The sequence below is a fragment of the Loxodonta africana genome, chromosome 8, assembly GCF_030014295.1.
Source record: "Loxodonta africana isolate mLoxAfr1 chromosome 8, mLoxAfr1.hap2, whole genome shotgun sequence".
NCBI lineage: Eukaryota > Metazoa > Chordata > Mammalia > Proboscidea > Elephantidae > Loxodonta > Loxodonta africana.
This window is the reverse complement of record NC_087349.1, coordinates 42,707,105-42,723,402: the sequence shown is the minus strand read 5'-3', so window position 1 is coordinate 42,723,402 and position 16,298 is coordinate 42,707,105. Positions and strand designations below refer to the sequence as shown.

The 16,298-nt window shown below is 39.7% G+C and overlaps 1 protein-coding gene across 1 annotated transcript; it reads right to left on the bottom strand.

Moving 5' to 3' along the window:
* Nucleotides 1-7,592: 7,592 nt before the first annotated feature.
* On the bottom strand, nucleotides 7,593-10,810 carry CCDC71L (coiled-coil domain containing 71 like). The gene has a single exon (XM_064289849.1). It carries the CDS (start codon nucleotides 8,388-8,390, stop codon nucleotides 7,695-7,697), a length of 696 nt encoding a protein of 231 aa, XP_064145919.1. The 5' UTR covers nucleotides 8,391-10,810; the 3' UTR covers nucleotides 7,593-7,694.
* Nucleotides 10,811-16,298: the final 5,488 nt, after the last annotated feature.

Sequence of the window (16,298 nt, the reverse complement as noted above, 5' to 3'; positions counted from 1 at the left end):
CTTAGAATTATGGAGATAACAAAAGAATAAAAAACTGAATCAGTTACAAGGGTTGCCTCTAGCGACCGGGTGATTGTGGATGGGGCAGAAGTTTTTTTCTTCTTTTTAAGCCCTTCTGAGCTCTTTAAATTTTGTGGTTTGCTTTTTTAAAAGCCATGTGTATGCATTATGTGGATTAAAATGTTTTTAATTAAAAAAAATATAGATACATATATACACATACACATATATACACATGTATACATATATATACATATATACATGTGTGTATCTTTCTGTGTATATGCATGCACACACATATATATATGTATATGGGCAAGAATATGAAGTATCTAGAATTCTTTTATACTACTATTAGAGTTCATGTAAATTGGTATAACTACTTTGGAAAACTGCTGGACAGAATCTACCAAAGCTGATCATTTGCATACCCTGTGACTCAGCAAATTCACTTCTAGGTATATATTGTTACTGTTTTGTGCCATTGAGTCATTTCTGACTCGTAGAGACTCTATCGGGCCAAGCAGAACGGCTCCACAGGGTTTCCTAGGCTGTAAATCCTTACAGGAGCAGATTGCCAGGTCTGGTGGATTCGAACCACTGACCTTTTGGTTAGCAGCCTTGTACTTAATCATTGTGTCACCAGGACTCCTTCTTAGGGTATAAAAATATCCCCGCAAAATACACACATAAGTTCACCAAAAGCTAGAATGTTCACAGAAGCTTCATAATTGCTCCAAATTGGAATCTACCCATCAGGAGTTGAAGAAATATATTGTGGAGCATCCACAGAATGGAATTCTATATGCAATGAGAACAAATGATCTACAACTACATGCCACAATATAGATGAATGTAACAAACATAATTTTGAGCAAAGGAAGCTAGGCACATGACACATAATTCCATTTATATAAAATCCAAAAATGTGAAAAATAATCTATGCTGTAAGAAGCCAGGATGATGGTTATGTTAGGGGCAGGCAGGTAGTGACTGTAAAGGGCACAAGCGGAGACCTCTGGGTGACTGGTAAAGTTTTTTTTTGTTTGTTTGTTTTAATCTGAGTGCTGGTTTCCATGAATGTTTTAATTTATGGAAATTACCAAGCTGTAAATTTACAATACTTAAAATAATGTACTTTTATATGATATAATACTTCAATAATTTTTTAATCTGAGAAATTGAGAACCCTAAGTCACACCCTTTCTTTCTAACAAACATTTAAAGTTAAAGAAAGTGTACTTTAAAAAATTCTATAAGATCAATAATTATTCTAAAGCAAAGATGAGATGGTAATTGGGCTTTGAACTGATTCTTTCCAGTTTGAACCCCTGCTGAGAATTTGCATTTTTAACAAGCCCTCCACCCCCCCCACCCCCCCCAAAAAACGAACCCATTGCCATTCAGTCCATTCTAACTCAAAGCAACCCTATAAGACAGAACAGAGCTACCACATAGGGTTTCCAAGGAGCAGCTGGTGGATTTGAACTGCCGGCCTCCTGATTAGCGGCCCAGCTCTTAACCACTGCAAAACCAAGGCTCCAACAAGTTCCCAGGCTAATACTGCTAATTAGATACCAATTCTGAGACCCACTAGTGCAGTAGTGAGTCTCAAAATTTATTATACATACGAATCACCTGGGGATCTTGTTAAAGTGTAGATTCTGATCAGATATCTGAGGTGGAAATGCAAATTCTCAGCAGGGGTTCTAACTGGAACAAACCAGTTAGAAACCAAGAAAGGTAAAGGGGCAAGGAAACTAGATTACTGAAAACGGAACAATCAGAATGGAAATAATGAGAACACTGACACATTGTGAAAAATGTAACCAATGTCACAGAACAATTTGTATAGAAATTGCTAAATGGGAACCTAATTTTCTGTGTAAACTTTCACTGATAACACAATATTATTTTTAAAAATATCCTAAAAGAGAGCAAAATATATATATATACACATATATACATATATATATGAACACACATTTTACACAGTGAATTTCACGATTTGGGAGAATCTTAATTTAATGTTTCTATAAATACTTTCCATGGACTTATCACTTTCCATGATAAATATACCATGGACTGCCAGAAGAATGAACAAATCTGTCTTGGAAGAAGTACGGCCAGCATGCTCCTTAGAAGCAATGGTGGCGAGACTTGTCTCATGTACTTTGGATATTTTTTCAGGAGAGACCAATCCCTGGAGAAGGACATCATGCTTGGTAAAGTACAGGGTCAGCAAAAAGGAGGAAGACCCTCAACCAGTGGCTGCCAACAATGGGCTCAAACATAGCAACGATTGTGAGGACGGTCCAGGACCTGGCAGTGTTTCGTTATTGTATATACGGTGCTATGAGTCAAACTGACTTGGCGGCACTTAATAACAAGAACGTCAATACCTTCAGAATCAAAATAAGTGCAGTTTTGACTTCAGTAGAACATTTATTCAAAATTTGCTGCGTTAGCCATAGTGTTTGCTGTTGTTATGATCTTTACCTTCTGGCTGGGCTTCAGATATTTTTATAGTTTTATAAATCCTGGTTTAGAATGGCACTTACTAAGACATAAGAGAGTGCTGACAATGAGAAATCACTGCTTTTGTGAAATCTGCCATCAAGCTCAATTCTGAGCTTTTTGCTCCTGGATAATGTCCATTTAAACCTTTTCCAGAATATTCTCATGTCAACCTCAGATAATGCAACTTTGGCTTGCTCACCAAGTTAGAATGTGTTCTGTTATTCTTTGTGCTAACAAAGAAATAGAGCTAAATTACAAGCTTTATACCCAAGTCTAAACCTGAGTATGACAGTGCTTCAAATACGTGGGTATTTTTACTTTAATAATAATTTTCTGCCATTTAAAACATAGCTATCTCTTGTACTCATTGTTTCCTTTAACACAGGAAGTACGAACCTTATAAAGCTAATTCTAAGTTGGTTCCATGTACATAAATTAACATGGTTCTTAAGCAACTTACTGAATTTACTGAAAGTGAAAATTTAGTGCAAAAATTTTGCAAATTCTTGGGTCAATCATTTTAATCTATTACTTTTATAAATTCTGGAATAGTTGAAAACACAGTTAACAGCATATTTTAAATATCTTTCAGAGACATCATGATGATAAAAGAAGGCTCAAAAATATTAAGAAAACTTTTAACAGTGAAAACTGTCTAATAAATCAACTTAATCCAACCTCCTGCAGCCTAAAAAGTATACAGATGTTTTTATGTTTTCAATGAAATTCACCCACGAATTATCTTCTCTTAATACATCTTTTAGCATTCCCAGACCACACTCTATTCTCAGGATACCGAAAGGCTGGGGAGCTAAATTCCCAAGTGACCACTCTCAGCATACAGACGTATTCTTAGTACTCATGCCTCCAGTAAATAGCATTAAGTACTTCCTGGTGACACAATGGTTAAGAGCTCAGGCTGCTAACCAAAAGGATGGCAGTTCAAATCCACCAGCCACTCCTTGGAAACCCTATGGGGCAGTTCTACGCTGTCCTATAGGGTTGCTATGAGTCGGAATCAACTCGATGGCAACGGGTTTGGCTTTTTTTTGTGTGTGTCCAGCATTAATATCCCTTTTAATCCTTGTAACAGCCCAATAATTTCTTTTACTAACCCACATTTGATAGTTTACGAAGCTAATGCACAAAGAATTTAAGAAATTTATCTAGAGTTCCATTCCAAGCATGACTTCAATTACTGATAGGAACTCAGGTACGAGGGCAAGTTCAGGCCACATTACTCTGAAACCTCCCCTGGCAGTAGAATTTGCTCACACTTCTACCTTCTAGACAGTAATGAAAGTCCTGGCCCTATTGTTATTCTATGGAATATCCTTTACTGCTGCTACTCATATGGACTGTTCTTACCCTTTTATAAGAATGTGACCTTTAGGCCTTTTAGAGCCACATGGGGACTTATGGATAAAGATTCAGAACCCTGCAATTTTGATGCATTTTTAAGGAAGTGTTTATTGCTGGCAAACTGGGTAATGGCTTAACCATGAAGCAATGCCCCCAGAGATTCACTAGATCACTAGTTAAAGAGTTGATAGAATATAGACTCCCAAGATATCACAAAACACAAATCTCAAGACTTTCAGGAGTTTGAAGTTCACAAAAAGTCAAAATTTACCAAATGTAAATTAAGATGCTTTTCAATTCACACGCAAACACAAAATTTTCCACTTAAAAAACTTCAGCATCATTAGACTAGACGTTGTGTATTCTCTAAAATTTATTTACAGTTAATAAGTTAAAAAGCAAAGTACAACCAGATTATAAATCTTAACCATATGCACATCAAACCGTCCAGGGAAACACTTCGGTTCCATTACAAACACTTGCCTTCTAATGCACTTAAGACATAACAATCTATCAAAAAATACTTTAAACACACAAAGTAAATATTATGTCTATATATTCATTAAAAACCACCAATTAAAGAGTGCTGTGGCAACCCTTGAAACAACAAAAAAACTTTGAGTTCAAAATTGCTCAGATTTTTTTGTATTCAAATATTTCAAAAGCTTCTTTACTGAAGAGTTTTCAGAAAAATAGCACTATCATTTGCACATAGCAAATCAATAGGTGTTAGCCACCAGCTTAAGCCCCACTGTCCAAGAGGGTACTCAAACTTGGACAAAATAAATACACACCACAACAGTAACACTTTGCACTATCAACAATGAAGCTTGCCCTCAACAATCATGACATTACTGGTTTTAATAAGAAAATTAAGTTGCTGGTTGACAGGAAGGAGGACAAAAAATGAAATCAGGAATCTCAAAAGGTTGTCTGAGGTGCCACTCACCACATTTAGGCACTCAAGAGTTGAAAATTAAATAAACGCATAGCAAGGTGATACATTTCCTCCTAGCTTTCCCCCAACTTGTGCCATATGAGATAGAAAAGAAAGTAAGAAAACGAATAAAGGTCATGGGTCTTTACAAACTATACACAGGCTAAGCTACAGACTCATTTTGGAGGACAGGAAATGGATGCCTCACTATCAAAGGCCACTGTGCCACGTTTCTTTTCACATTCTGCCCAAAGTATCCATAAAATAGGTTCGCTTTATTATTAATATACTTATCAAGTATATTAGATGTTTCTTCACATTTCAGAAGTTGTAACATAGGCTTTGCTAAAGAAAAGTTGGCAAAAATAAAGTTTTTTTTTTTTTTTTAACATCTTATTTCACAAACTTGAAATGGCATGATTTTTTAACAGACCAGATAAATAACATATTGAAGTCAGGATGAGCAATCAGATCCAAACTGTAATCAGACAGCCCAAATAATCTAAATAAGCATTTTATATGAGTTCAAGTGCACTAAAGTAACAAGGCATGAAGAAAAAAATGTCAAGAATCTCAGTGAAAATAAATGCATGGTGTCAATGGTTGTTTCAGTCATGTGTTGAGCAAAGTTATCCTCCCAGTTAAGTCTAATTTTGAAATCCTCTGGGAAACTATCTAGATAAGCTGCATGTTGAGATTACATTCTAATATGGCCATAGGATTTATTTTTTAATTATATAAAACTATATACAATAGTGAAGTGGTACAAATACATGTTTTTCCCAGGTGCTAGCTATAAAAGTTAACAACATATTTTTGGGAAGAAAACCCTACGTATCTGAAATACAATTGGCAATGGAAGCTAATAACCAAAAGAATATATCTAAACTTCTATCACACAAATATAACACTCTTCATCTTCTAATTATTGGCTTTTATTTATTCATGTGACAGTGTTTTGCATTGAGTAGTGAATGACTATGACGCTTACTGGGAAACTGGCATAAAGTCCTGTATGTATTTCTTTTACAAAACAAGAACACTGAAATTAAAGTCACAAACCCCTACTATGGACTAGTAAGCTTGAAAGATTCATTTGGAAAGCTATGTCATTTGAATTCCGGGAACGCAAGAGTTAAAATTGCAACTCTCATTATTTTCCTAAGAAGCTGCCAAACAGAGATAAACCTCAGTACTGAGGATTTCATATGCCAAGTTCCAACCTGGTATGGATCATTCCACGGCAGAATACTTAAATTTGAAAAAACAGTGGTACAAAAACACTACTTGACCCTTCAGGTATTGCAGTAAAAGCTGGCTGTGGCACCACTGGCTAAAAACCATTAAGTCTTGCTACCGCCAATGACCAAAGGCACTTGGATAATCAAGAATTCCACACTGGGCCATATGGTATAAGCACTATTACAAAAGTGTAAAAGAAGGGTCAGTACTCTGTGTGGCTTGCCTGCTTGATTCCTGTGGTCTTCGGCTGTCAAACAAAGATCTATAACTGCAAACATAATTGTGAATGGAAGGAAGATAAAAAGGGAAATTCCTGGAACAAAAAAGTTAACCAATTGTCATAATGTTTACAAAAGTGACGAATATTAGTCTGGACATTTCTTGTTTTCCAACAACAGAAACAAGGAAGAAAAGAAAGAGATCTATTTTGCCCAAAGAAAGTTCAACCAGTTATTTGATACCAAGAAATGTCTCCACCCCTCTAGATCATTATTAGTTCTGAGAATTCTAATGGGTATTCTGCTTATCATTTTAAACACAATGTTTACACACACACATTTTCCATATGTAATTCCCATTCTGAAATAAATCATCCTTGAAATAATATTGCTGGATTTGTATTTGGACCATTACATGGAGGCCAAATTATCTCCAATTTGATTTGATTCATCCCTGTAACCAACACCAGTTCTTTACAATTCATTATTTTATTACAAGCTATGTGGTTTTATTCAATTAAAAAGAATTTAACAAGTCAATTCTTCCTAAACATTGAGTATTCTACCATTTTCTTTAGAAGCTCAGTAAATATAAACATTAAATTTCAATATAAACTCTTTAGAAATACCTTAAAAATGTTTAAACAGTTGTACTTTGCATCTCTTTGTTTGTAATCACTGAGCACATGCAATTCAAAGCCACAGAAATCCTTGCACTATTAACAGTCATAAGCCTGAACCTCTTAAAAAATATCCTTGGTCAAAGCTTTGGAATCCAGTAAAATTTAGGGAACGAGTGGGATTCAGAATACCCTGAGCACAAACTAGTGCAACACCACAAAATATGTTCGAAATTTCGTCCACAAAGAGGGGTGGCAGTCATAAAGAAAAGGGGGGGCCGGATAAAAAGCAAATAAAATCTGGCTTTATTACACAAGCACGAAACCAAATTCCTTTGGAAAAATAATGACTTCTTCAGAGGACTTCCAGACCAGTGAGGTAGAGTCCAAAAGGGAGAAAACGGATCTGCCCCTATAGTCCTGGAGACGTCTCAGTCTAGGATTAGGAAGAAAAGGGACCTCCCCTGCGGGTCCAGCTGTCTCCTCCCTCCGCAGACCCAGTGGGGGGAGGCAGCAGAGGACACACCTGCCCGGAGTTCCCAGACGGCGGCGCTGCATCCCGGGGGCGCGGGGCAAGGAAAACCATCCGGTGACTTCTTCGCCCGTAAAGTGCACTAGGGGACAGGGTCCTGGCCGGATCTGTAAACACTCGACTGACACTTGTTCATTCTTCCTGGCGGAAGCTCCGTCCCAAGGTGGGCCGCCGCGGCGCCGTCGGAGGGGGCGGTGCATGTCGGGAGGCCTTCCCTCGGCGGGTCGGGCGCGGCCAGCAGGAGGCGCCCTTAGGGTCGCGTCTCACGCCCGGGGCACGGGGAAGCGGCGGAGCCTCACCACGGGTTCCAGGTTCACTCGCAGGACCTGCCGTGCTCGGCGCCGCGCCGCCGCCAGGCTGCGCTCGCCCCACACGTCGCTGCCGACGCGGATGGTGGGGAAGGTGGTCAGCGTCGGGGTGGCTGCCCTCCAGATCTCCTCCAGGGTACGGCCCCCGAAGCAGGGCCCCGGGGCCACGGGCTTGGCCGGGCAGCTCTCCTCGGGGGCCGGCGACGGCGGGGGCTTCCTCCTGCGGGCGGTGGCCGCCGGGGCTCCGCGGCGCCTCCTCCTGGCCGCCGCGCCCGGGGCCAGCCTGCGCTTCTGGCCGCGGGCGGTGGGGGGCGGCGGGGGGTCGGGGACCAGGGCTCGGCAGGAGGAGTAGCCGTAGACGTCCTTGCTGCGCAGGATGTGCGGGGAGAACTGGTGCTTGAGGCTGCAGAGGAAACTCCAGAGCTCCGCGTCCGAGCTCATGAACTCCGTGCTGCGGGGCATGAACAGCTTGAAGGCGTCGCCCAGCGCCTTGGTGCTGTCGGCCAGCGACAGTTGCGACCGGGAGTACACCACCTTCTCCTCCCGCGCCTCCAGTCCGGCCCCTCCTCCCGCCCTAAAGCTGCCGCCCCGGCCGGCCGTGGCCGGAGCCGCCAGGGGCCGGCGCCGCCGCCTCTTCACGCCGCGCCGCATCGGAGGCCACTCGGGGCAGTCCGCGCTCGCCGGGTCCCACCGCCGCCGCCCCCGCCCGCGTCCGGCTCCGCGGCGGCGGCGCGTCTCTCCCTACTTTTCTCGCCTCCGCTGCCGCCCCTCCCCCTCTGAGGGCGGAGGACGCGGGTGAATATCCTGCCGCCCGGTACAAGATGGCGGCCGGCGCCCACCCCTGGGCTTTGTCATTGGACGGCGCCTCGCCCCCCTGGTTTCTCTTTCTTCTCTTTTGCCTTCTTTCGCCCTCTGCCTTTCTTTAAATGGGCCCGCCTCAGGCCCCTCCCACCGCGGCCCCGACTCCACCCATTGGGTGCTCTCAAGAGAGGGGCGGGGACAAGTGGGGAGAGGCCAGTTCCTGGAAGATGGTGCTGGGATGGGTGGTGATGATGGGCCTTGAGCAGGAGTCAACAGTTGAGTGGGTCTATGGGAAGTGGTGCCATGTGTAGAGTAAGGGGTGGGCGTCAGTTCCACCTTGGGGAAAGTCATGGTCTTTCAGAGTGAATGGCGTGCATTTGTAGGTTGAGCTGGGAGAGATCTACCATGTGAATAACAAAGAGATGTGCCCAAAGGCTGTTGCTTTTATCACAGTAAAGGAATTGGTGTTTAAATCTAGAGGGAATGGGTCTTTCACAATTCCCTTCTAAATCCCCAAAGGCCTCTTTAGGCATCTTCATTCAACTTTTCCCTTTCTTAGCCTCAATCCAGTCAAGAAATCACTGGTAATACAGAATCATTCAGGTGGTCTGGGCGGCTTCAGTGAGGCTGTCTCCCTCTAGACAACGGAATCATCCTTATATTTAAGATAATCCCCTTATCAAGAAAGCAAAGATTTTTATACTTTATAAAACTAAATAATCTGATAATCTTTGCTCAAGTTGACCAGAGATCAATTACATCAAAGCGGTTCTGCTTCAAGACAATATACTTGTTTTTAAATATTCAGTTCTAAGGGTCACTTCCCTTTTCATTTAGTTTTTAAATGTCCCTTTGCACTATCATTCCCGTCGTGTAGCATCACATACAATCAACAAGGTTTCACTGAATAGAACGTATTGTTAACATGTTACTTATTGTAATAAGGGATGGGGGTGGAGGGAGAGGAAGAGGAAGTATAGATACTTAGAGTAGTGTCCATTCTTTAGCCATCTTTTCTACCCTTAATTCCTAGCTTAGCACCTGTTTGTTGAGTGAATCAGTGAAATATCACTGATTCAAGCATTGGTTATTTGAAATGGGCTGAGAAAAAAATATTGAAAATTGCTTAGTACAAGACAATTTTATATTTTGCATATATATTGCATTTTTCTCAGAACTCATATATTTAAGGTTAAAAAAAAAATTCTCCCAATACTTAGAACTCTGAAGTAGCAAGCAAATTTTACCCTTCACTGAGCATTTTATTTTTCAGATAGAAAAATCCTACAACACATAAATATTGTGATTTACATATAGTTGCTATTGGTTCCCTTAACTTTTTAGCTGAAAGAGACCTAGTTCCATCTTCTTATTTCATATATGTAGAAATTGGGACCCAGAGAAGTTCAGTAATAGAGCTCGCTAATAGCAGGACTGGACTGTAGTTCAGGTCTTTGGATTCCTAATCTAGCAACCTTTATCTCTTAGTGGTGGTTTTTCAAATTGTGCTGTCAAGAGTCTAAGGGATTCAACAGAAAATGGTTTATGCATGAGTGGGGTAACCAAGGGACAGCACTGTACACCGATTCCCACTTCCACCCCACACCTCACCCAGAATCAAGCTGTTTTATCCTTATATATTGGACTTAGAATATTTTGTTTGAAGCAGGGTTTCAATAAAAACAAGAAATATTTTGAAAGGTGCTGCTCTACACATACCAGACATCCTCTCTACACAGTGGCACAATGGGTTATGACAAAAAACAAAACTGACCAGGAGACTATATCTACCAAAATCATGGTAACTGGGAAGAGAAAATAATTTTCCCGTTAAATCACACCCTGAACTCAAAACAAGATCATAGAACCAATTACCAGCTTCCTAAGTCCTTATAAGGAAATGATATTGCAACAATTGTTTACATCACCATTAGTTCTCTTGGTAATTCTGGGAATACGTGGTCATGAGTAATTTGAATAACTTCCATTGGAATGTCCCTACAGCTGACATAGTAAATCTCACAAAGTAAACCAGTGGAAAGATAGAAAAGGGTAAAATAAGGATTTACGTAGTTTCTTATATTGTTATCCTTCACCACTTACCATGTTACTCATAAGTACATCAGGGGTTTTTGCCACATAAATATTCAAGCATCCACCTAAACTTCAGAGAGTCAATTTCAATTAAGAGGATAAATATTTTGTCAACACAATTTTGAATCTCAAAGATGTAAGATCTCAACAAATTGCAGAGTATTCAAGAACTCATTTTATAATTCATGCTCATTTAATTTATTTAAAGCCAAACAAATTTGTTTTATGAAATATTTTTAGGAATAGTATCCTGTTAAAGGGTTTAAATTATTGTATACTTTTAAATTTGGCCTTTTTTTTTTTTTTTTTTGCTATTTTTCTGTTTCCTCTATTTCTTTACTTATTTTTTTCCATTTCTTCTTAACATCCACCTTTTGCTTACCTCGAATAGTTTTACAAATAGATTCTTATCAGTTCTCCATAAGTGAGTAAAATTTACACATAAAGCTAAAATATTCTAGTTCCCGAACCGTCATAAAGTTTATAGAAAGTTATCACATTACATTTTTGTTCTTGAAGAATGATAGTTTAAAATCCTCTCTTTTTTCCTTTATCTCTCAAGGATAATGATGGTTCCTATATATGATAAATAGGTATGTTGGATAATAAGAATAAACAAAAAACTAGCTATGTATGTATGTTTTCTATGTTAGGTGAAAATAAATCCAAGCAGAAAAGTGATTGGAGAAACTGAAAATAAAATGTATCTCTTAACTACCTAGAACCTTTGCTATAAGATCCCATTTCTATCAAAATAACTGGCTTCAAGAAAAGGTGCCAAAAAAGAAAAGTATATACAAGTGATTGAGAACATCAGCTCCAAAGTCAAATAGATCAAAATATCTTTGGACAGGTTTCTTCACTTTTCTGAGCCTTGGTTTTCTTATTTACGTGTGACCTCTACGTCAATGGATTGTTTTGAGAAATAGATAATATTGGTAAAATGTTTACTATAGTGCCCAGAACACAGTAAACATTAAATAATTGAAAGCTGTCCTTGTCTAATTATGAGTATTTTACTAGGTTTAACCAACATATTTCAAGTCTTGTATTCCAGCGAGAGTCTAGTGGTAAAAAAGTAATAGAATTCATGGGAAGAAAATTAAAATGTGAGGTAGAAGGAAACTTAAAGATGATCTAATAAGTCCAACACTCTTAATTTAGATGAGAATACTGAAATGCCAAGAGAGCTGCCTATGGTCACACAACTGGGTGGTTGGAATACTCTGAACTAGAACCAAGGTCCTAGAGCTAGAGGCCTTGAACTAGAGTTGCTAGACCAGAGTTGTTTCTACCATTCTAAATTTTGTATTTAATTCAACGAGATAGCACTAATTTTTAGTTCAAATGATATTAAATAGTGCATGATTCATCAAGAAAAAAATCAAAACCATTCTAAAGTAATTTAGAATGTTCTAGAAAAATTATCTCAAAGCTCTGATATGCTCTAAAACTGCTTAATGTGAAGTACATTAAGACCATATAAACTGAGAAGATAGGACTTCTGCTTTCAAGAAAATGGAATAAGTGTTCTTTTTCCTATTTCTCCCACTAATTACATCTAAAAAACCATGGAAATTATACACACACACACACAACAAAACAAAAATAAGACACTGAAAGGTGGAGCAAAGAAGTCAGACCAGCTAGGGACCTCAGGACCCAAAAATTGACAAAGTGATTTTCCTTGGGTTTTCTTTTTTGCTTCGTACATTCCACACTGGGCACTGGAGAAAAGGAGAAAATAGGAACTCAAAATACCAATACATACAAAAGAAAAAAAAAATAAGCCCCCCAAAAGCCTGCTCTTCATAGCCATAAGATCAGGAAAGGGGCAACCTAACAGAAAGCTTTTAGAAAATAATTGCACTACTGCAGCAAAACACCACAAAAACAAACTGTGGCTGCCGCCCTCACCAGGCCGTAAAGAGGCACCTCAGTGCCTGCTAGGGTGATATCAGAGAAGGCTGAGTAGGGAATCAGGACCTTCATCCCTGCTAAGTGGTAAAGAGACAACCCGCCTACTCAAGGTGTCAGTGTAGATCACATGGGAAGCAGTAATAAGACATTCCTACCCCTCCCAGCCAGGGAGATATAAGTGGCATCCAAGTAAGGTGTCAGAACTCCCACCCCCACCCAGTAGAAATAAGGTGCCCCCCTCCCCAGCTTGGGTGTAAATAGAGGCAGAGTGGGAAACCTGGACTTCAGCCTGGCAGTAACAAGGCAGCATCCCCCTTCCCCTGTAGGAACAGTGTCAGAGAAGGCCAGTTAAAACAGAAGGCTTAAATAAGATTCAAAGTCTCATAACATAATGCCATACCAAGAACCATAAAGATCTTAAACTAAATGATAAAAGACTGTCAACAGATGGCAACACTAAGATGACAGAGAATTTAGAATTATCTGACAAAGATTTTAAAGTGGGCACCATAAAAAACTTCAACAAGCAATTATAAACATACTTGAAACAAATGAAAAAATTGAAAGCCTCATCAAATAAAGTCTCAGGAAAAAAATAGGAGATAAGAAAAAGAACCAAATGGAAATTTTAGAACTGAAAAACACAATAAATGAAACAAAAGCTTAGTGGATTGGCTCAACAGCAGAATGGAGGAGACAGGGAAGGATCAATGAATTTGAAGAAAGAACAATAAATATTACTCAATCTGAACGACACAGAGAGAAACTAGACTGGAATTAAAAAAAAAAAAAAGAACAGAGCCTCAGGGACCTGTGAAGCTCTGGAAGGAGAGTCATCAGGGTCACAGAAGGAGAGGAGAAGGAGCCAAAAACCCAAATCAAACCCACTGCCATCGAGTTGATTCCAACTCATAGCAACCTATAGGAGTTGAGCAGAATTGCCCCACAGAGTTTCTAAGGAGCACCTGGTGGATTTGAACTCCCGCCCTTTTGGTTAGCAGCTGTAGCTCTTAACCACTATGCCAACAGAATTTCCAGGAGAAGGAGAGTGGGGCTGAAAAAAATACTTGAAGAAATAATGGGTGAAAACTTCCTAAAGTTGGCAAAAGAACTTGAGCAAAACCCAACCAGGGTAAATGCAAAGAAATCTACACCAAGACGCAAGATAGTCAAACTTCTAAAAACTAAAGACGAAGAAAAATTTTTGAAAGCAGTGATATAGAAACAACACCTGTTATGGATTGGAGTATGTCCTCTCAAAAGATATGTTGAAGACCTAATCACTGGTACCCACGAATGTGACTTCATTTTGAAACAGGGTCTTTGAAGATGTTATCAATTAACATGAGATTATACTGGAGTAAAGTGGGTCCTAACCCAATCTGCTTGGTATCCTTATGGGAAGAGGAGAAGAGACACAGAAAGAGAGAGGAAAGACAACCACATGAAGATGCATCTACACACCAAGGAATGCCTGAGGCTACCAGAAGCTGAGGGAGACAAGAAAAGATATTCCTCTAGAGCCTTTGGAGGTAACAGGGTCCTGCTGACACCTTGAATTTGGACTACTGGCCTCCAGAACTGTGAGACAATACTCTTCTGCTTTTTAATGCCATCCCTGACTTGTAGTACTTTGTTATGGTACCCAGAAAAAAAACCCAGTGCCGTCAAGTCAATTCCGACTCATACATAGCAACTAGGTAAATAATACGCCTTACCTATAAAGGAAAATCACTTTGAGAGCAGATTTCTCATATGAAACCATGGAGAACAGAAGGAAGTGATTCAATATGTGTAAGTCCTGCATCCAGTGAAAATATCCTTCAATAATGAAGAGGAAATCAAGACATTCTCACATGAAAGAAAACTAATTTGTTGCCAGCAGACCTACTCTAAAAGAATAGCTAAAGGAAGTTCTCTAGACAGAAACAATCAAAGAATCTTGGACCACCAGGAAGGCAAAATACTTTTGAATATGGATTCTGATTTTGATTAATCCTTTCAGTAAATTAGACAGGCATCCTTCCACCTTAAACCAAGTCAGCAGTGGCACTACCCATTGGAACAGACTCAAAAATAAAGACCTATGTTACTCCACTGGAGACTTGCCCTTGTTAATTCACATCAATTTGTAAGCACTTTGTAGGTATGGTTGGTTCATTAGGCTCTAGAGCTTGCTGTATGCTACTACCACCCAGTTCACACATTCTTATCCAGGAAGATATTATAAGATTAATCTCCTAAAACACAGCTCTGGTCCTGGTCCATATTTGCTCAAAAATCTTCAGTGGATCTCCACTTCCTACCAAATTAAAAACAAAACCTGTAGCCTGTTATTAAGAAATCTTCAAATTATGCCCTTTACTGGTCCTCAAAATTTGTGCCTAGAACACAACTAAAATCCCTTCCAAACTCCACCACAATATGTTCTTGGGTATTTTAATTCATTCAATCATTCAAATAATTTATTGAGAGTCTACTATACACCAAACCTAGGTGCTGTACAAAAACAGTGATCAAAAAATGTACCAGGTACCTGCCTCCTGATGCCTATAGACTAGTAGTACATTAGTTTTCTATAGCTCCTATAACAAATTACCACAAACTTGGTAGTGTAAAACAACAGATTTATTATCTTGTAGTTTTGTAAGTTAGATGTCCAATATGGGTTTCACTGGACTAAAGTCAAGATATCAGCAAGCTGTGAGGGTGAAGCTATTTCCTTGCTTTGCCCAGCTTCTAGAGGTCACCCATATTCCTTGGTTCATGAAACGTTTTCTCCATCTTCAAAGCCAGCAACGTTGCATCTCTCTGACCATTCTTCCACTTTTGCTTCCCTCTTCCACTTTTACAGACCCTTCTGATGGCACTGAGGTTACCTAGATACTCCAAGATAATGTCCCTATTTTAAAATCAGTTTACTAGCAACCTTAATTCTAACTGCAACCTTAATTCCCCTTTGCCATGTTCCTTTGATCTTTACAGGAGTCTCACGAAACAGTTACTATTCTATATGGTCCATTTTACAGATGAGCAGACTAGGGCTGTTCTTTCCCTCTATGTATTTTCCTTTTCCAAATTTTATACATCCTTTGAGGCTTATGGAAACCCTGGTGGCATAGCGGTTAAGTGCTACGGCTGCTAACCAAAGGGTCGGCAGTTCAAATCCACCAGGTGCTCCTTGGAAACTCTGTGGGGCAGGTCTACTCTGTCCTATAGGGTCGCTATGAGTCAGAATCGACTAGACGGCACTGGGTTTGGTTTTTTTGGCTTTGAGGCTCATCACCAAAGCCACTTGATCTTCTATGTGCTCTTTTCCTTCTGTGAAAGCTGTAGCATTTTGCTTTATCTTCTTTATAGCACAATTCCCTGCCCTCAGCCTCACACCAACCTTACCCTCACCCCCATGGCAGCCATTGCTACTAAGGGAATGTGTCATATCTCTCAGTTGTGTTGGTACAGAAGGAAGGGTGTCAACTATCTAGACTATAAACTCCTTCATGGCAATGTTGTGTCTTCCTCACCTTTTTATCGTTGTACATAGCAATAATGTGTTAATATTTCTTGCACACAGCACTTTTTACCTTACAAAGTACTTTATCTGATTTGATTCTCAAAGAGTCAGGTGATACAAACAAGAAAATTGGTACTATTTTCATTTTATGAATGAGAACACTGAAGCTTAGTAAGGTTGACTAATGTGTTCAAGGTCATATAACTGGTTAAACTGATAAAGTTGGATCC

Coding starts and splice junctions, on each gene's coding strand:
- CCDC71L (XM_064289849.1), bottom strand. CDS start 8,390: ATGCGGCGCGGCGTGAAGAGGCGGCGGCGCCGGCCCCTGGCGGCTCCG.